General features: G+C 35.8%; 1 protein-coding gene across 1 annotated transcript; it reads left to right on the plus strand.

Moving 5' to 3' along the window:
- The first annotated feature begins 1526 nt into the window (after positions 1 to 1526).
- Positions 1527 to 17506, plus strand: slc7a5 (solute carrier family 7 member 5). The gene is made up of 10 exons (XM_016511584.1): positions 1527 to 2269; positions 4852 to 4977; positions 11042 to 11147; positions 11599 to 11643; positions 12127 to 12250; positions 12357 to 12460; positions 13008 to 13104; positions 13768 to 13917; positions 14995 to 15172; positions 16593 to 17506. Exons 1-10 carry the CDS (start codon positions 1684 to 1686, stop codon positions 16646 to 16648), a joined length of 1572 nt encoding a protein of 523 aa, XP_016367070.1. The 5' UTR covers positions 1527 to 1683; the 3' UTR covers positions 16649 to 17506.
- Positions 17507 to 21890: the final 4384 nt, after the last annotated feature.

Genomic DNA, 21890 nt, shown 5'->3' on the forward strand with positions numbered 1-21890 from the left:
TAAAATTAAATCATCAACCAAAATATTCCAACTGACTGTATAGCTACTTGTATTTTAGCAAATAATGTAAAAAATTTGTAAAAAAAACACTAAACTATTAAACAATTAATAATAAATAAACCTATTTAAGCCTTTTAGAATATTTTAGTAATAATTTACCATATTGATGCCATATAAGCATGTAGCCCTACACTGTAAAAATCTGTGAAATTTACAGTAAAAATGGCAGCTGTCGTTGCCAGAACTTTTTCGAAAAAATGGAGGCAACATTTTAGGAACAGTTAAAAAAAACATATTTCATTAAGCAGCGTAAGCCATATGATGAATGAAAGTTCATCACAATTTGCTTTTCCACAAGCTGAGGAAAATATGTACGGTGGCCGAGAGAGCTCAACGCGCTGCAACTTCAGAAAACACATGCAAATAGAAAAAGCACCAGCAAATTAAGAAAACATCTTCACAAACGTGCTGCAAATACTCACAACACAAACGCAAATACAGACCACAACCGGGAGGACCCCAACGCCAAAATTACCCCAACAAAACGAAAATGAACCTTGTTTTTTTGTTGTTGTATTGATTACCATTTGTATAACCACAGTTGTACAAATACCATTGTTAAGTAAATCTATGGTTAATTTGTGGTTACCATTGTTTAACTTGTAACCATTTTTTGTTTTTATTTATTTTTTACATAATAAATGTATTTATTAATTAATTAATTTTAATAGTAAAACCATATGGTTAATTTTTGTAAGGGAAGTTGTAAAGTAAGTTAGCCAGCTTACATGCTTTCACAGTTACAGTAATTGTGTATTTCGTCAGCTTATTTAGGCTAATAATTTAAAAAAAAAAAAAAGAAGCAAAGGAATCGTATGATCAGGATGTTAAAATAAACAAAAATCACACCTTTCAGTGCAAACGTTGATAAATATGTCCCAGCCATGTTCGTCACTTTGCGGTTCCCTTCAACATTTCTGATGTGGTCTGTACCTATTTGCAGCGCGTTTCTTTATTTGGTTGTGTTGTGAGCATTTGCGGCGCGTTTCTGTTTTTGCAGCGCATTTTTTTATTTGGTTGTGTTGTGAGCACTTGCATTTGCAGCGCGTTTCTTTATTTGGTTGTGTTGTGAGCATTTGCAGCATGTTTCTGTTTTTGCAGCGCATTTCTTTATTTGGTTGTGTTGTGAGCATTTGCTTTTTATTTATTTTTTTATTTTTTATTTATTGTGTGTTGTCAAATTGATGAAGATGTTTTCTTAATTTGGAGGTGTTTTTCTATTTGCAGCGCGTTGAGCTTTCTCGGTCACCGTACTTATGGCTTCAACCGAAACTGAACAATTAGGAAAAGCCCTGATCCAAAGTAGCCTATACAATTTGCTCAACCTGCTGGACCGCTCAGTAACAGGGATTTCTTTCAGGAAGGGAGACTCTAGAGGGCGATATTAACCTCAAATATAACGCTTAATGATGACGCGGAGGAAAGAGGCAGGCCGAGTCAGGAGATGCTTTTGTGTGCCTCTACACCGTTGACACACTTCAGAAACCACGTTTCTGTGAGTCAGAGCGGACTCTACGGTACCACCGTGTATCAGCCAAGCCCAATCCGAGGGAGCTGAACGGGTAATTTTCACACGTAATAGAGAAAAACAAAGCGTCTGGCTTTGTTTGACAAGAGGAAGCAATGTCAGGGTTGAAGAAACGGAGTTCAAATGCATCTGCGGACCGGGATGAAGACGACAAGCAGGTGACGGAGAAGATGCTCTCCAGTAGAGGTGGGAATGGCAACATGAGCCGACCAGGAGACGGCACGCCTGAAAGCCCGACCGCAGATATTACCTCTGCGGATGGAGAAGAGACAGTAGAGCTGAAAAGAACTATTACTCTTGTGAACGGCGTGGCCATTATTGTAGGCACCATTATTGGCTCTGGCATCTTCGTTACACCGACGGGAGTGGTGAAAGAAGCCGGTTCAGTCGGGTTGTCGCTGGTCGTGTGGACTGTATGCGGGGTCTTCTCCACCATAGGCGCTCTGTGCTATGCCGAACTGGGGACCACCATCACCAAATCTGGGGGTGACTACGCTTACATCCTTGAAGTTTACGGCTCCCTACCTGCGTTTCTGAAACTCTGGATCGAGCTTCTCATCATCAGGCCGTCCTCGCAGTATATTGTCGCCTATGTTTTCGCTACCTACCTCCTGAAGCCCATCTTTCCCTTCTGTCCTGTCCCCGAGACGGGGGCTAAGCTGGTAGCCTGCCTGTGTATCTGTGAGTAACCTGTTACCTACCTCGTTAGATCACATAAAAGTTCGTTTTACCCATTTATTTCACAAACAATACAACAGAGGGCTTAAGTCACTCTTTTTTCAAATCTTCTCAGCTGAATGGTTCTGACGTTAGAATTTACCTCAGCTGTCATTTCGCGTACCGTTCGCGCGCTTCATCTTCTCAGCGTCTCAAGTCTTCTCATGTACAACATATTTCTCTCATAATTCGGCCAGATTGTACATATAAACGATTTTAACTACATTTGTGACAGAAATGTGTAATTACAGAAAGAAACGCCATGTGTCGACACTGATACCCGCGTGTGTAGCCTATAGGAGGAACTCAGTGTGTTGAAAAGGTGCTGAAAATGTCATCATCTAAGTGTGGGAGGAGGTGGCACGCGCTGCTACATCACACTGGGGGGCTTTATGCAAATTAATTGCATTGTTAGTATTAATTATACACAAATTTAGCGACGCTTTGATATTAATTATATTTTGATCATAAATAAGTATTTTGAGAAAATTCAAATCAGTTTTTTTCCCCAGCATGGAAATAAAAAAGCAGAGTAATGAAGTTCATGTTAGATTTTTTAAGTTAACCAATGCTAGTAACTTAAAACATCTTGCATGAACTTCATAATTTATCCACTTTGCTCCTCCAGAAACTCCACTTAAATATATCTTCATTCAATAACATACACGTCTAAACCAAGATTATTCATTGTTAATGATCAGGCTATTAACTGTTCTCTTTTTTATAGTTTGCTATAAATTGTGTGTGTTTCTTGCAGTAAGAGTACCAAAATGAGCCATGCAGCGCTACAATCACAGATCTTTGACATGCATGCTCATGGCAATACGTTGAGGTTGTGATTTACCATAGCAGCCATGCAAGCAATGCAGCCCTCCCGCAGGTTTAAACCAGTCAGGATTAGAAGAATTAGCTCAAGCCCTAATTACCAATTGGCCAACAAATTAAAACCCATATTTCTCTTTCTTTCCTTGTCTTTTTCTCTGTCTCCTCTTTCTTTCTCTCCTCCTTTTTTCCCATTTAGGCCAGATGAATGCTTGATTGGGGTACAGGAATGCATATTCTTTGTGACTGTGAGGGAGCGAATGAACACAGCACCCACTATCCGTTATAATCTCGCCCTGTTACTGGCTTGTCTAATCCTTCCATAAGAACTCACATGACCAGACAGAAAGGGAGGTAAAGATGACTATGGCCATAAGTTTAAGCTGAGCAACGACAGGTTACAGGATTTACAACACTAATACCAACATTTACATCCATAAAAACATTCAGACTTCAGCCCAAGTGCTCAGTTTTATGGTTTGGTACCTCATAGACAGTATTTGGGTCTGTTGGCATAGCAGCTGGCCACTGTTCCCCTGACCTATTTTCTCATGTGTTTTAAGGTCATGATTGAAAAGGGACTTCACGATTGGTTCGTTGCATGAAACTATGCTGCGTATCCATGGGAGAGGCCCCCTGAGTGGGACCATACTCCTGCTGTAAGGGAGCTTGGGGAGGAACCTCTGTCTCATGATGCCTGGTCTATTAAGAATGAGAACTGCAATGCCCGACAGAGTAATACAACAGTGTGTGCATGTGTGAGGGGACCCAGGCCCTACTGTCCTACCCTATACAGACACCCTTTTGTACTTTAGGGGCACACAAAGTCCGTCAGGCTTTGCCTCTCTGTTTGGTGCCCAGACCGATTTACAGCTAATGCTGCTTTGAAGTATTCGTTAGTTAATCACATTTAATAGGGAGCATGGAGGCAGGGGCTGGAGGCTGAGGTGGTAGGAGCTCATGTAAATCCCACACAGCTGAACAACTGAAGTTTTTTTTTTTGTTTTGTTTTTTTACTTAAAATTTGAAAAAAAAAAAAAGTATAGCAGACATGGAGCTCTTTAAAAATTAAATAAATAAATACATTTTTATTCACAATTTATTCACAAAAAAATTGCAATTAGATTTGTTTCCCACAAGGCTATCCACCCCGACAAAGCCAATCAGTCTTACTCAGTATATTGTGTGACATAGCCATTCAGTCAGTAGAATTTCTGTTAATCGCATTGAAACAGAGTTAAACAGACACAAAATTGCAAAGTAACTGGATTGAATAAGTAAGGCAAGACATCTGCATATGATTCAAGTAATAATTATCTGCAGATCTACCCTGTAATACAATCAAACCCCATTAGGCAGATTATTTTGTGCTGTAGTCTATAATCATCCTAATCATTCCTAATTATTTGAACCTACATGTGGTGCTGACATTTTCAAAATCAGACAGATAGTTCTTACACCAAAGTTTATTTGATGTCTGTTTTTCCATTCAACCCCACTTTTTTCATTTAAAAAAGTAGCATGCCAGATCATGCTGCCACGTGTATAGCTGAAATGTAAACAGCGCTTTGTGGTTGACGCCTCCTGAGTTAAAGTGTGGATGACAAATTCTAGCCTAATTAGTTTACCAAGTAGTATACCAAGTAACTTCCTCTGAGCCTCTGTTGTGAAAGACAAAAAATAAATACCTGTGGTTCTTTTTCTCCATCCATCTCTCCCCATAGTGTTGTTGACCGCTGTCAACTGCTACAGCGTGAAGGCCGCCACAAGGGTTCAAGATGCCTTTGCTGCTGCTAAGCTACTCGCCCTGGGCCTCATTATCATTATTGGCTTTGTGGAGATCGGCAAAGGTGGGTAACACTCAAATACTTCTAACATGTACACTAACAGTCAGTCAGATAACTAAACAAGTGCTGAAGAATGGATGGAAGACGGATGGTGTTTTCTTATTATATTATATATTATTAAAAAATAAGTTGGACCATGTAACACAGCAACCACATGAACCCATACATAGTATAAGTTTGTAAATTCGGGCAGAGGGTCTGTATGTATGTTTTCTGGTATGCATAAAGATTTGTATGGTCTCAGGTAGGCCTTGGCTTCAGTGCTTGTTTATTTTTGCTATGGATACAATGTACCGTTCCAACAATTTTCATTACAATGTCGCTTTGCGAGCTTTTAGCTGGATGAAAAGTGTCTGCAAGCTATACAAAGTTTGAGACCAAGTTCAGTTCAACATCAGCCTCATGCAAAAATGACTCTTTTATTGATAGGTAACAAACTGGCGTCCCATTACTTTATTAAAGCAATGAAGGCACAGTTAATAGATAAACTATTAGTTAACATAAAATTAATTAGTTTTAAAAACATCAAATATCCTACCTCGATGATTGTGGACTTCTTGACTGTATCCAACTATTAAAATCACACATCATTAAATTTATTTTATTATTAATTTCACAATTAAAATCATGCAAAATAACATCATTTTGAAGATTGTGTTATATTTCTGAGCCATTCGAACCTCATACTAAGAAAAATGATGGAAGAAATCATTTTCTTTTATTTATATTAAATATGTAGTTATCATTAACTAACAACCAACAATTGATCCCAAACTAGCTAGTTTTTTTTTTTCAAACTTTTTCAATTTATATTTAATTTTAATTTATATAATTTAGATTTTTATATTCAATGTACTGTTTAGTTCTAGAAAATAATGAAATCTCACTGTAATATATAAATCAAATATTTAAAAAATGTATCCGCAGTCTTGGTTCATGCCATGTTGATATATTTGTACTCCATCTCTTTTTGTACTCAGGTTCAGGCCTCATAATGGCAACATCTAATTGCAGTTGTATAGTTGTGGACCGGTCAGTTTAGCAGAGAATTGTAGACCTCCTGAATGTGCAGCCAGAACAGCAGCTCTGATTGTTTGGTACTGAGACAATAAAGCAGTGACGGCAATAGTCTAGAGAAAGAGTGAGCAAACAAAAAGAGAGCAATTCAAAGATTTGTAGTACAAGCTGGCAGACCTTTCCTCCAGACTTGACATGAACTACAGTAGTTTGTTTAAATAGTCACAGTCACCAACTGGAATTATCATCAGTGGTTTCACAGAGAGTAACATTTACATTTATGCATGTAGCCGATGAGATTTTGGGTGCACTGTTCTTTAATAACTTTTTGGGTTTGGTTTCTCATTAGCTTACTGGTTTAACCTCACAAATTCAGAAAGGAAAAAGAGGATTTCACAGTCTGAGATTAAGATTAACAAAGGTCCATTCACTTACTGCACAAACAAAGGCCTGAAATTGGTATCAATTACTCAATTGTGAGTCAGTGAAACTGACAGTTTAATGCGAATGGATTATTAGCTCTTCTTTTCATCTTTTTTCTCCAATCCACCCACTCTCACTGCCCACAGCAGTGGACGTGTAGCGACAGACAGCAAGATAGTTTATGAAAGAAAGGAAAATGGGAAGGAGACGCCGTGCTGCTTGTTGATTATTGAATATACACTCTTAAAAATAAAGGTGCTTAAAAGGTTCTTCACAGCGATGCCATAGAAGAACCATTTTTGGTTTCACAAAGAACCATTCAGTCAAAGGTTCTTTAAAGAACCATCTCTTTCTTACCTTTTTATAATCTGAAGAACCTTATTTCGCCACAAAGAACCTTTTATGAAACAGAAAGGTTCTTCAGATGTTAAAGGTTCTTTATAGAACCATTTAGACAAAAAGGTTCTTCTATGGCATCGTGAAGCACCTTTATTTTTAAGAGTGTAGGAGTCAGAACTGTAGGGCACGGCTCTTTTAATTGGCCTGCCTCTCCCAAAGTTTGCCAAGACTGCCAGATTTCGGTCTTGCCTTTGGGTGTGGATTTTTTTGTGAGGTTAAGAGAGGTGCTTCATCAGGATACTTCTAAAGCAACATTGTTCGAAAATTCACTTGAACTATACCGTTCAAAAGTTTGTGGTCGGTAAAAAAATGTTCATGTTTTTGAAAGAAATTATTCTTTCAAAAGAAATTAATAGGAATATTAGTTCAATTTAATATTATTGTTTTCTTTTTTAATATATTTTAAATATATTTTAAAATGTTATTTATAGGGCTGCCCCTATAAATCTGCTGTCGATGCAACTTTTTTTTGTAAATGAAAAAGTTATTCCATTCATATCAACAAATTTTCCATCAATATGAAGATGCAGCATCTATTGTGTAACCCATATTTTCTCACTGAGACGCCCACGACTCAGAAACTCAGGGCTTAAAGAGTTGCCCAATCGTAATTACGACATTGTGGAGGCATTCATGTGCATTCAACTCGTCAATATGATCTTTCTGATATGACTTTCTGATAACACAGTCTATTTAAAGCAGTTGTGAGTTGAGTTGATTCTCCCCTCGTGAGGTGGACTCCTATGTTGAGTCAGTGTTTCAAATCAGTCATTTATGACTTTCCATTTTAGTTAGAATGCCTCGGTTGTTGTCTGCGTTGACTGAAGACTGCAAGGCAGCTGGCTATCTGTCGGGTGTTTTTGTGTGCGAGCTAGATTACCAAATGCAAAGTGACTGTGAGAAAAATGAGGCCAGATAATGATGACTGTAATTATGACACCCTCACTGTTCTGAGAGATGTCTGTGGAAATGTCCTTAGATATGTATATGGCTAAACTGACAAGTATCCTATTTAACATATGAAGTCTCGGTTTTGAAAGAGCTGTTTAATTCACAGCATCTTCCTCTGTGACATTTCCTCTCTCTACGTCATTCTCTGTGCACAAAGCTTCTGTTTGACTGCGTAATAGACTTATCTCACTTTAGATGTTCAGAAAAGGTCTCAGTGTGTATCTTAGTGCTTGTGTTTGTTTTGAGAAAGCCACTTGTGCGTAATTCTGTTACATTCAGCCGATGCTAAAACGTAGCATGCAACACGACACCTCGTGGCTTATCAACCATCTTGAACTCTTCTGGGACTGGAGTTCCACCCACACAGAGAAAGTGAGACTCTGGCTGTTTTTTTGACTCCACCCACTTATTAGCATAATCATTGGTGGGAAGTTTTTTTATGGGTCTTTTTGCCACTGTGTTGATAATTATATTTGAGAGCTGACAAGAAATATAAGGGAAAAAACGAAGGAGAAACAGAAACAAGAAATGATGCAAGCCCAATAACACAATAAACAGGCACATATATCTTTTGGAAGAGTAAATATTTGATGCAAATAGGTCATAATGGAAACACAACACAAAACCGGTGGCACTACTACACTAGGTTGTGTAACACTTCCTTCATTTTGATTTAATAATAACTTATTTTTTGTCTGTATTATTTGTTTTAAAGGAAGTGAATGATATAAAATGATATGCTGATTTGCTGCTCAAGAAACATTTCTTATTATTATCAGTGCTGCTTATTATTTTTTTGTAAAACCTGCAATACATTTTTTTTTTTTTCAAAAATTTTTGATGAACAAAAATTTCAAAAGAACTGCATTTATTTGAAATATAACTATTTTTTGAAACATAAATGTATTTTCTGTCACTTTTGATCAGCTTATAATAAATATACAATAGATTATTAAATAATAAATTAAAAAATAAAAGAAATAGGGGAAATTCTTGACCAAGGCCAATAAAAAAAGCATTTATTACTTTGTATTTTACAACAAAATGTTATGATTGAACTATAAGAATCACGTATTCCAAAGCATCATTTTAACATTCTTTTGTTTGGTACTAGAATATGAAAATACACTTTTACAGTATGTCAGTGTAAATGTCCATTTGACCAGATGCCCTAGTTTTCCTCTCATTAAGTTGTTCAGATTTATGTGACAATGGTTGCACATCTGATGCTGTACGGGACACTCAGCTCACTGAACTTACCTTCACACACTGCATTGTTGTCTATTGTGTTTTTGAGATTGCGTGTTGTTTTTTTGGAACTTTTCAGATTGAATCTAGGCTAAGCTGAGATCTGCTGTCGAAGCGTTTCTCTCAGACAGAGATCGGGCTCCTCTGGGTTGGCGTAGTTCTGTGAGGCTTAGGTCTGAGCCTGTAATACTCAAGTTTTTACAAAGAGTTTATACAGGTTTTCAGTCTCGTTCTGCGCCTGACTGCCTCAGTCATACAGTCACACACACACACACACTTACCTCACCAGCCGTGTCATGTGACCAGGCGGCGTTGGCTTGCCTTGGGCTGCAGTCATTCTTACACAGAGGACATGCTCACAAATCCCCTAGGTAGGGTTCATGGAGGTGGAGTCCAACTCAACTCAAGCCTAAATTACTTTAGCCTCAATTCGTTGCCACAGGACAATTCATTTGATAATACTTATATGTTAACGTCAGCTAATGCAATAGCTAACATGAAAAAAAAACAATAAGCAATACTTTCAGCATTTATTAATATGGGTAATGTTCATTTCTGCACATACCAATATATTTGTATTATTTTCAATCGTTTTTTTTATTTGATAAAGAATACAGAAATATTATTACAATTTAAAATAACTGTTTTCTATTTTAATATATTTTAAAATGTCATTTATTCCTGTGATGCAAAGCTAAATTTTCAGCAGCCATTTCTTTAGCTATCAGTATCGCATGATCCTTCAGAAATCATTCTATTATGATGATTTGCTGCTCAACATTTCTTATAATTACAGTTAATATTTTTGTGTGACATTTTAAAATTTCTGTCGTTTTTGATCAATTTAATGTATCCTGAAATATAAATATTCTTTAAAAAAACAAAAAAAAACAGGCTTACTGACCATGAACAGTAGTGTATGTATATTTGAGGAATGGCAACACATCTTAAATGTATCATATAATTCCCAGTTTCCATAGTTACCCATTACTCTACCATGGGGAAAACAAAGAGATATGTTCTATTAAATGTGCGTTTTTAGATTTAAGAAGGTTGTGCTTATCATGTGCTTTACTTTCTGATCGTTAAGGTCATTCAACCTTAAAAAAAATTGCAATTTAGGATATTAAATCAGTTGATGCTATTGTGCTAAAGAGCTGCTCAGGAATGAAAGAACAAACGATCACACACAAAAAAAAAAGAGTAACAAAGAAAGCATACGGGAGACTACTTTGTATCAAACCCATATAGTGATTTTCACAAATTATTTTGAGAGAAGTCAAGTTGCAAGTCACTTTTTTATGATTTAGTCTCAAATTCTTCTGTTCTGCATATCAATTTCTTCAAACCTGTTAAACTAGTTTTTTTCTCTACACCTGCACATGTTTGTTGCTAAACTACAACACTTGTTGGACTGCTGGGCCAATCCTTTAAAGTGGCAGAGTTTCCTTACCATAAATTAAACTCTTACGGCATCTTCTGTTAGGAAAGTCCTTGTCGCTCTGCAGCCCCCGCAGGCTTTGGAGAGATGGATGTACGTAGAAGTTTGATCTCCCCAGGCTTTCTCACGGGAGAGATTGAGAACAGGCCCCAGTCTAAAACAACACTATCATCTTTTGACCCAGTGGGAAATTCACGAGCTTCGGGTGTTCAAGAATGTGCAGACCTTACATTTTCTCTTTAGTTCTTGTGTTCCCATCCCTCTTGCTTTTCAGATGTGACATCTGTGGCCTTGTCCCTCATGCACTGACCTACTGCCCACAATCAGCCTTGAAAATGTCAGCAGGATGATTTTGAAAACTCATTATTATTTTGACATTATTATTATTATTATGGTATTATGATAGCAGGAAACAGTCGTCCACCTTGAAACTTTTCCATGCAAGTTTGTTTGTTCCTCTCATGGGATAATATTGTGGGAATTACAGAGTGCTCCCTGGATATTATGACTTGTTTTATTACGTAATGTTCCAGATAGTTTGCAACAGCATTGTAATCTCATGTTTCACGCTGATTGTTCCTGTTTCAGGTGATACTACTGAGCTTCTGCCTGCAAATTCATTTAGAGGAAGCAATACAGACTTTGGCAACATCGGATTGGCTCTTTACAGTGGGCTGTTTGCTTATGGAGGATGGTAAGACCACAGAACCAGATTTGGGTGGAACTAGGTAAAAACAGGAAGAATTAGACTTTGACCTTTAGGAAATCATAAGTAAAACGTAATTATACACCATGTGAACCAAGCTATCTTTTCCATGTAAATCAATTTTTTTTATCTTAAACAGCCATGACTACAACAACATACAAGATATTTTGGTCGTTTTGCTCTTTTTGTGAAATGTAATTGGTCCAAAATCCCATTCCACATAACAATATAGTTGTTTTGATAACACATTTACAATTACACACATATTCCCTTATTAGAATTCAAACTATTCGTCGGTCATTCTGTAAATGGAATTTTCTTACATATTATTATAGTTTCTTTACTCATTTTCTTTATTTTTGGTTTTCAGCATTGAACTTATAGAACAGGATGTGCTTAAATGTTTTAATTTTCTTGTTTACGTTTTCTTTTTTAACAGGAATTATTTGAATTTTGTCACAGAGGAGATGATTGAGCCATTCAAGTAAGTCATACTTACTTTATTTTTCTATTAAAAATATTTTAAATAAAAATTTTAAAAATAAATAAATATTTTTCCTAAGTAAAAATATTGTACCCCTAAAGATATGAATATAACTCTTTTTAATATGTTGAATATTTTGAAAAACAAAAGTCTTATAAAAAGAAGAATATAGTTTAGAATCTAGAAGAATCTAAATGTGTGTATATATATATATATATATATATATATATATTCAGTGGAGTGATCAAAAGTTATATTCATTTCTTCAGGGGTAAAAAAACAAACAAAAAAATAAATATTCAAGATATATATTAAATATTTTTCATTTATTAAATGTATTTTTAGGCACTTCCTCTCACATTTCTGAAAAATAACTGAGCACAAAAATAACTTCATATATTTAACTTTTATAAATGAAAAAGCATAGTGAAGTTTTTGATTTGGGTTGGATTATGTAATAGTGTATGTGCCGACGTGTTACAGAAATCTGCCTCGGGCCATCATCATCTCACTCCCCATTGTGACCGTTGTCTACGTGCTGACAAACCTGGCCTACTTCACCACACTCAGTCCGGAGCAAATGCTCACATCTGAGGCTGTTGCTGTGGTAAGTGTCGCCACGTAGATACATTCTATTCCATATTTAGCTCAGTTACTTTTATGTTTTCTTTTTATTAATGTTTATTAAAGTTACATAATAATTGTTTTTTTAGGACTTTGGAAACTACCACTTAGGACCAATGGCTTGGATAGTCCCTGTGTTTGTGGGCCTGTCATGCTTTGGCTCTGTGAATGGCTCTCTGTTTACTTCTTCTAGGTAATGCACACAAACACTAACACACACTTGTTATAAATATCCTGTGTTGGAAGAGGTTGCATTAATCAGATCACTTTACTTTAAGTTGTTTATTCGGTTAATCTGTCTGGTTAGTCTTGTTCTAAAGTCACCCTGCAGGCTTTTCCACTGTAAACACTGGTCGGGTTATCTCGAAATAGATCTGTTTATATCGCTGTTCTGTATCAGACCTAATGGACAAAACTAGGGATGCACCAATCGGTGAGCTCCTGTACTCGTACTTGTTAAAATGCCCCGATACCAAACGCTGAGGATAGCAAAATAAAGTAAATTGACAAATTATACCCAAAAATTCTTCATACATTGGACTACCAGTAAAACTGATACAAATTTGTGACCAAAAATTATTCAGACCGAGTCTGGGGAAGAGAGAGAGAGAGCGCGCAATTCTGTTGTATGATCGTTGATGTTCACTCACTTAGCACACGCATCATTTGGATTAAAACTAAACCAGTGGTATCGGTGCATCCCTAGACAAAATGGTCTCTTGTGTTTCTTGCTCTTTCAGGCTGTTCTTCGTGGGCTCCCGAGAAGGTCATCTTCCCAGTTTGTTGTCGATGATCCACCCTGACCTGCTGACCCCTCTGCCTTCACTTATTTTTACTGTAGGTGTCCAAAACCAGTCTCATCCCTCATCAGTTTAATCTGTTCCAATTTTTGAGCAAATTGTTCTTTTGAGTGATTTTTTTTTCAATTAATCAGTTTAACCAGTTCTAATTTTTTTTCAGTAGATAATTATTTTAAATCATGTTCTTGTCAATGAATCAGTTTATCCAGTTTTGATCTGTGGATGAATCATTCTTTTGAGTTGGCTCTTTTAAGTAAATCTTTATAAACAGTTCTAATTTTTAACCAAATTATTCTCAAAGTCAGTTTTGTTCAATGAATCCGTTTAACTAGTTCTAATTTTTAATTTTTAAAAGTCATTGTTTTGAGTCCGTTTTTTTAAATGAATCTGTTTAACAGGTCCAATTTTTAAGCAAATCATTTTTTTGAGTCAGTTCTTTTTAATGAATCAGTCAAACTGATTCACAAATCTGAAATATTTATTAGCGAATTAGTTTTATAATGTTTTCAAAATCCTTATTCAATAATCACAGATGACTGGAAAAGTCTTGGAAATTCATCAGAAAAGGTGTGAATCTATAATAATGTCCAACTTTTGAGTTAATCACACTTTTGAATGGATTATTTTCAATTAATTGGTTGAACTGATTCACAGATCAAAATGATTCGGTCTAAACCTTTTCTTTTGTTTTTCCCCACAGTGCATCATGACTCTCCTCTACGCTTTCTCCAACGACATTTTCTCTGTCATCAACTTCTTCAGCTTCTTTAATTGGCTCTGCATCGCCATGGCGATCCTTGGCATGATGTGGTTACGCTACAAGAAACCTGAGTTGGAACGACCAATTAAGGTGAGCCAGGGGGCGGAGCTAGTGAGTGAACACAGATGGATTATGTGAGGGTGAACAAGATCATACTTTCAAATGCATGAGAGGTGACCTGCCATAATATATGTGTTCTCTGTCTGAAACCAGACATAGCCAGCAACAGAACGGTAACACACAGGCCCTTTTGTGCACTTCTCTCACATTCATCCACATTCAGTCTCTCATTGCACTCAGTGGCCTCCACTCATGGACACAGAGGGATGTTCATCAAACGAGGTTTGGAGGCACTGGCGTGAAAGAGGCCATTTGCTTATTGCTCATAATCTTTCTCTCATTCTAGATCTCATTAGTGACAGTCCCTTGTTTGTTTCATTCACTGTACTTAGTACTGCCTGTAATGTTGGCTTTCTCTACCTTTATTATATTAATATAGTATTAAAAGTGTTTTTTTATATTTATATATTATATATAAATTATATTTTACATATAATTCATAGTAAATAGTGTTTTTTTTAGAAATTAATTATGCACTACCATTCAATAGTTTTATTTAGCAAGGATGCATTAAATTGCTCAAAACTGAAAGAGACATCATAATTATTGATCATAATGTGGAAGTGAAAATCATAATGTGGAAGTGAAATTAGCAATGAGCTAGTCTTGATCAGAGCAAGCTTGAGGAGAGTATCAGGCCATCTGTCAAGTAAATGAAACCATTCTGCAAAACCAGATCAGTCTGGTTATCACAAAGAACAAGAAGTTACCCGGGGAACTGAGATGAAGTTGTAAGGAGAAAAAAGGCAGGAGAAGGGTATAAAAAGAATAGCTTTGAACCATTCTTAGAGCTCTGTGAAGTCCATTGTATACAAATAGAGAAAACACAACCCAAACATCAAAGATCAGGATGTCCTACCAAAATGAGCAGCCAGAGAATAATGGTGATTGTCAGAGCGAGTAACACTGAGCTCAACACTTCTGCAGTGTATGTCTTTCATAAGTGAAATAAATGTTCTTTAATAAACATACTTTATACTTTCAGACTGTACTTTAAATAGACTTTTGATCACATTCTCAAAGCTGTCCCACCTCTCTGTCCACTAGGTCAATATTCTGCTGCCTATTGCCTTCGTATTGGCCTGCCTGTTCCTCATCGTGGTGTCCATCTGGAAGACCCCTGTGGAGTGTGCTATAGGATTTGGAATCATCGCCACAGGAGTTCCTGTGTACTTCTTCGGCGTTTGGTGGCAGAACAAGCCAAAATGGCTCTTGCAGATCATCTGTGAGTGTCTCTCCTCTTGTTTGATTCACAACATTGAAAAAGAGATGGTTCTAGCCAGTTAAAATGTTCCTGAGGTTTTGATGTCTAAGTTGTTCAAATCAAAGTTCATGAGTGTTTATTCGACAACACTGCTTTTTAAGACAACATGAGATATTCGGTATGCATTTAACCTCCGTAATTTGACAGATTTAAAGAGTTATATTATATTTGGTGGAAAATAATGTAGGATGGGGCTTGTTTTTATCCAATGAGATTTAATTTGAATTGTAAATGTGGGCTATTATATTGGCTTTTTTTTTTTTTAGGTCTCACATGGTATTTAACTAAAAAAAAATGTTTCGGATGAAGTGAAAATTTTTGAACAATTACATGCACTAATGAATCCTACCCAGAATTAATACAATTAATAAAAAAAAAATTTTTGTTGGGGTTGAAAAGATTTCTTTAATGTTTTTGAAAAAAAAAAATCTTATTCTCACCAAGGCAGCATTTATTTATCATCATTTAGAAAAAAAACAGTAATCTTGTAAAATATTATACAACCAAAATACTTGTTTTCTATTTTAATATATTTTAAAATGTAATTTATTCCTGTGATGGCAAAACTGAATTTTCAGCATGATTACTCCAGTCTTCAGTGTCACATGATCCTTCACAAATCATTCTAAAATGCAGATTTGCTGCTCAAAAAACATTTCTTATTATCAATGTTAAAAAAAGTTGTGCTGCATAACATTTTTGTCGAAACCATGATACATTTTTCTTTCTTAGATGAATCAAAATTAAAAAACAGCATTTATTTAAAATAGAAACATATTTAATGACGCTTTTGGTCAATTTAAAGGTGCTGTATGTAATTTTTGACTCTACCAAAGCATAACAACACCATAATACATTTGCAGATATTTAGGAAACATGCTAAGTTTACATACTTGTTTCTCCGAAAAACAACGCTAAAGCCAGTTATTCTATTTTGAAAATGTGCATTCTGTGTCAGAATGTATGCTTTTGTTTTGGTCTGTGTGATTCCGCCCACTGCCAGTTTAACCAATAGTATTTTGACACCCTGGGTGCCATGCAAGCCAGCAAACGAACTGGGTCAGAGATCACAGATTCTACCCGACCTAAAATGCTTTCGGAATCTATCTAAAAACCTCTAAGACCAGAGACATATTAAAATGAGGATTAATCATCTCACCAATTTACAGTGTAAGGCTCGTCGCCTTCCATTGTAAATTGCGCTCATTCCCGTTGCGTGAGCGTGAGCGTTGCGTCTGAGGAGGAGGGGACGGGAGAAACAATATTTTGAATTTGGACTACGGTACCCATTTCAACCGCTAGCTGTCAATATTACATTCTACACCTTTAATGCATCCCTGCCGAATTATTATATATAATATTGTTTATTTTTCCTGTCTAGTCTCTGTCACAGCAACATTCCAGAAGCTGATGGAAGTGGTACCTCAGGAGTCCTGAAGACCAAACAGAGCGACAGATGCCTCTTCCACGCGCAAAGTCTCCTCGTACCCAGACCCCCTTTACTGTATTCCTCAACTGCCTCATTTCTCCTTACGTGAGCCAGAAAAATGTCTTATCCTGCTGACACTGGCAAAATCTATATGAATTACCACGTAAGAAACCAGACAACATCAGGTCACAGGAGCGTTTCAGTTGAGATGTAGATTTTGCCAGTCCTTCCTCGATCAAATGTAATATACTGTATACATTTCAGTCTTTATGTTTGACTCGTAAGTTTTCAATCAGGACTTTCGATTTATTTGATATATATTTAAAACCACCGGAGATATGTGTCATATAACTTGGTCATCCCTTTATTTAGGGCTTTGTTTGTGTGATTTTTAGCTTCCTGTATCATGTTTTCAGCTTTTATTTCAGAATGTACGTGAAGAAAAGTGAGTACCAAGCTGCCCTCGTACTTGTGGAGAGGCGCCATTGTCTCTCTCAGCAAACAGAACCGTGATTCCCACCTGACCGACAAATTTGCATCTTGGATCACAGAATGTCCTATTATGCATGTCTTTTTCTATAGCAGATATGACCAGTTTGCTGTGCCTTGTCTGTTAGTGCAGAATTGTATTGTCTTTTGAGATCGACTCGATATGACTTTATACTTTGACAGATTTATTTTTAATAGCTTAATGCAGTTATTTTTAATTGTTATTAAGAATTTAAAGGAATGTCCTTTTTTTGGTTATGGTCCTCTAATCGGATGTATCCAATTTTTTTTATATTACAGAAGGTATAGACGTACAGTATTCATAAATTAATCAGAATACCTATAGCCTTGCTGCTTACCTCAGTAAACATACTGTACATTGCATTCATAGACATTTTATGCCTAATTCTGATTTAATGAAGCACAAAAGATGAGGCGCTGTTTTCCTGTTTAAGTACATTTTTAATGTTAAGTACCTCTTTTCTGCATCTGTCATGCAAATATATGTGAAGTACTTAGCACTGGACCATCTTTTTTTATTTCGTTCCCCTTGTATTTGGCTATTATTTAAACAAAGCAAAGTTGCTTGGTAGTTACAAACTTTTAAAAGAAAGTTATGTCAGTTGTTAAAGATTGTCGTCATCATTTAAAACAGTTTGTTGCTGTTGTACTATGTATGGTGTCTTTGTATTGTATTGTCAAGATATCGTTAAAAATCCCCTTACCGAAGAGATTTTAGTGCCTCATCAGTTCGCGAACTGAAAAAAAAAAACTGAATGAATTTGCTGTAAAATACGATATCATCATTGTGTTTCAGTTTTAGGTGGCTGCACTTGGACGCAGTGTTTTTGGGTAATCCTACTTTCGGTTAAATTAATATTTGTTCCTATACTGGACCAAAATCAGCTGTATGTGTGTGTGTGAAAATGCACATTTTCCGTTAAAAAGTGGTGAGGGAAACACTAGGGGTGTTTTGGGTGATGGAGGGGATTGTATTAGGACTAAATGGAAGTTGTCCTTTGGTTATTATGATTACAGAAACATTTCCAAGGCTTGGATAGAAGGACTCTTTAGATCTGAGATGCTTTTATTCAGTGCTGTTATGGTTATAGTGGGTGTTTAGATAATAAAGTTTTGTATTATTTAGAGTATTACAGCAGTATGACTAACACTCTAGCCAACAAGATCATTTTATCTCATTTAAATAGTTTTGTAGAAGTGTAATTATATGTATTTATTTATTATTTGTAGAGTCATTGTTAGTGAGTTAGTGCTCTAATAATTTTTTACAGGGCATTTATCTAAAGAAATGCTGAAAATAAATTGTTACTGATATTTTTCCTTCTTTCCTCAGAATATGATTTTTTTATATACAGTGGGTACGGAAAGTATTCAGACCCCCTTACATTTTTCACTCTTTGTTATATTGCAGCCATTTGCTAAAATCATTTAAGTTAATTTTTTTTCCTCATTAATGTACACACAGCACCCCATATTGACAGAAATTAATCTGTAAATGTGTTTTGTAACTAATGGCTTGGCCTAGTCTCTATTGGTGCCCATTAATATAAAAATAACTGCAGATGAGCTGAGTCTGCCTGCGCTGACATCTGCCTCATGAAAACAGATGCCATCACAACATTTTACTACTTTTTTGACATATGATGAATTATATTTGATCACCGCAGATCTGTTGGGTTTTTTTTTTTTTAAATATACTTTAAAAAAATACAAAATGTTAATGATATGACTTACTCTTATGTGTATGTTTAAATTCTTTGAATAAAAATGGTTCACTAAACAGTTTCTTCAAACTTTAAACTTGGTTTCTTTAAACACCATATTTTTGCCTTTACAAACTGACATGTATAATTCAACTTTAGACCCAACAGCCATCTTTGTGTCACGCAGGCATGCAAACCCCTTTACCCGAGGGCAGACTCAGTCTTTCATCTGTTTATTTTGAAGCTCATTTGAGAGAAGTTTTCTTGTGTGTGATCTGTAGATGCCCTCTGATCAGAACTACACTGCTTATAGGACTCTGTGAACTGTTGTAAGTATTCTGTTGTCAACCATCTGTCCTGTTTTCTCTGTGATGTACAGTGAAATACAACTAGGAAGAGATCTTGTTGCGCAGTTTCTTGTAATGGTTATACGTCTACTGTACAAAAACTTTTTTTTTTAGAAATTAAACAATTTATGCTCTGATGTGATTTTTACTTTGCCGCAGGACATTGAGTATTCAGAGAAATAAAACATGAATGCATTCAAAACTTGAGCGCTTGTTTGTTTTTGCAGCACTGATATAGCAGCATAAAATGAAGATACTTAATAATTAATAAATTGCTTAGTAATACATTTCTTGGTTAATAATAAGTTAATAAATAAACTCATCAAAACAACTTCTATAAAATGCAATTAAAATACAATATTTAAAATGATTTATAATGTATTTATAGCAAAATTATAATTAATTAGGCTAGTTAAAAATGATCAACATACGAAATGTAAAATCCTAAAATATTATTTTATATTATTATGCAAGGAAAATTCCACAGATATCAGGATCTTTAATTGAGCCTGGATGGCAGGGTTCCCTCAAGAAAAGTTTCTCTCGTGAATTCCTGTTGCTCGTGACTAAAGTTGGACTCAAAAGCCATTTTTCTCTAGGATATCCGTAATAGCTCTGGTCTCGCATCAGCTGCTGTGGCCTAAGGAAAGCTCTCATGACATGTGAGTTGCGAGGAAATGATTAGCCAGTGTCATTTGACTTCCTCTTTTATTTGTTATATTACCAAAATGAGTGTTATTTGGTTAAAAAGCAGATGAACCGCTTCAGTGATAAAGCGTGAAGAGCACTAATTCAGCTATTTAAAGATACAATAAGAAATTTCTGCAGCGTTACTGGTTCCTTGAATATTGAAAAACAATAAACAAACTTAAACCACATACACGAAAAAGTGTAATAAGAGTGTAATAAGACTACATACGTATTAATTAATTCTAAGCAATAAATAAACAATACATAATCCAGACTGCGTAGATGCATAGCTCAAAGTCTCCTCGTTAAGTATCTTCAACGTTATTAAAGACCAGGTCACTTTGAACAAAAGTGAAAGTGAAAAAGTGAAAGTGATGTGACATGTGGCCAAGTATGGTGACCCATACTTGGAATTAGTGCTCTGCATTTAACCCATCCAAAGTGCACACACACAGCAGTGAACACACACACACCGTGAACACACACCTGGAGCAGTGGGCAGCCATTTTTGCTGCGGCGCCTGGGGATTCTATTAATGTGGAAAGAATGTTTGTTCATAACTTTGAGAAAACCTTGCCAGAATCCCGTGAACGTTGTCTGAGAACCTTTTCTATATGCAAATTGTATGAAATTATTAGTCCGTGAGTAATCTAGTACTCCAGTGGTAATCTAGTGGTCATGTGATTTCAACATAACGGAAACCCACTTTATATAGAATAAAATATGAGTTTATTTTAAAAAGGGTTTTCAAAGGTTCAATTAATTTATTTGGCTACATTTTTGTGGAAAGTACAGAATTTAACTTTTAAGTAAATATTCTGCTATTTCATTTTAGAAAATGGGCTAAAAAACATCTCAGTGATGTCTTGACATTACAAACTTAATTGTGAATTGTTGTGCCAAAGCTTGAAGTGACTACATATCAGCGGACTTGTTAAGTTTCAAGGCACTAAACTCGAGTTACGCTAACATGCATGACTAATATCTCTTCGAGTAGCTGACACACTAAACTACTCAGCAGAGAATCATCATACTTTATTGTTAAATGTAACACTCTCATGACATGTGAGTTGCGAGGAAATGATTAGCCAGTGTCATTTGACTTCCTCTTTTATTTGTTATATTACCAAAATGAGTGTTATTTGGTTAAAAAGCAGATGAACCGCTTCAGTGATAAAGCGTGAAGAGCACTAATTCAGCTATTTAAAGATACAATAAGACATTTCTGCAGTTACTGGTTCCTTGCATATTGAAAAACAATAAACAAACTAAAACCACATACACGAAAAAGTGTAATAAGAGTGTAATAAGACTACATACGTATTAATTAATTCTAAGCAATAAATAAACAATACATAATCCAGACTGCGTAGATGCATAGCTCAAAGTCTCCTCGTTAAGTATCTTCAACGTTATTAAAGACCAGGTCACTTTGAACAAAAGTGAAAGTGAAAAAGTGAAAGTGATGTGACATGTGGCCAAGTATGGTGACCCATACTTGGAATTAGTGCTCTGCATTTAACCCATCCAAAGTGCACACACACAGCAGTGAACACACACACACCGTGAACACACACCTGGAGCAGTGGGCAGCCATTTTTGCTGCGGCGCCTGGGGATTCTATTAATGTGGAAAGAATGTTTGTTCATAACTTTGAGAAAACCTTGCCAGAATCCCGTGAACGTTGTCTGAGAACCTTTTCTATATGCAAATTGTATGAAATTATTAGTCCGTGAGTAATCTAGTACTCCAGTGGTAATCTAGTGGTCATGTGATTTCAACATAACGGAAACCCACTTTATATAGAATAAAATATGAGTTTATTTTAAAAAGGGTTTTCAAAGGTTCAATTAATTTATTTGGCTACATTTTTGTGGAAAGTACAGAATTTAACTTTTAAGTAAATATTCTGCTATTTCATTTTAGAAAATGGGCTAAAAAACATCTCAGTGATGTCTTGACATTACAAACTTAATTGTGAATTGTTGTGCCAAAGCTTG

The sequence above is a fragment of the Sinocyclocheilus rhinocerous genome, unplaced genomic scaffold (assembly GCF_001515625.1).
Source record: "Sinocyclocheilus rhinocerous isolate Xijiao unplaced genomic scaffold, SAMN03320098_v1.1 scaffold534, whole genome shotgun sequence".
NCBI lineage: Eukaryota > Metazoa > Chordata > Actinopteri > Cypriniformes > Cyprinidae > Sinocyclocheilus > Sinocyclocheilus rhinocerous.

Bases quoted from the DNA above. Each gene is read 5' to 3' on its own strand.
- slc7a5 (XM_016511584.1), top strand. From the start codon at position 1,684: ATGTCAGGGTTGAAGAAACGGAGTTCAAATGCATCTGCGGACCGGGAT. The intron at 13,105-13,767 runs GTAGGTGTCCAA...TTTTCCCCACAG, and splicing joins TGCCTTCACTTATTTTTACT to TGCATCATGACTCTCCTCTA. The intron at 15,173-16,592 runs GTGAGTGTCTCT...TTTCCTGTCTAG, and splicing joins ATGGCTCTTGCAGATCATCT to TCTCTGTCACAGCAACATTC.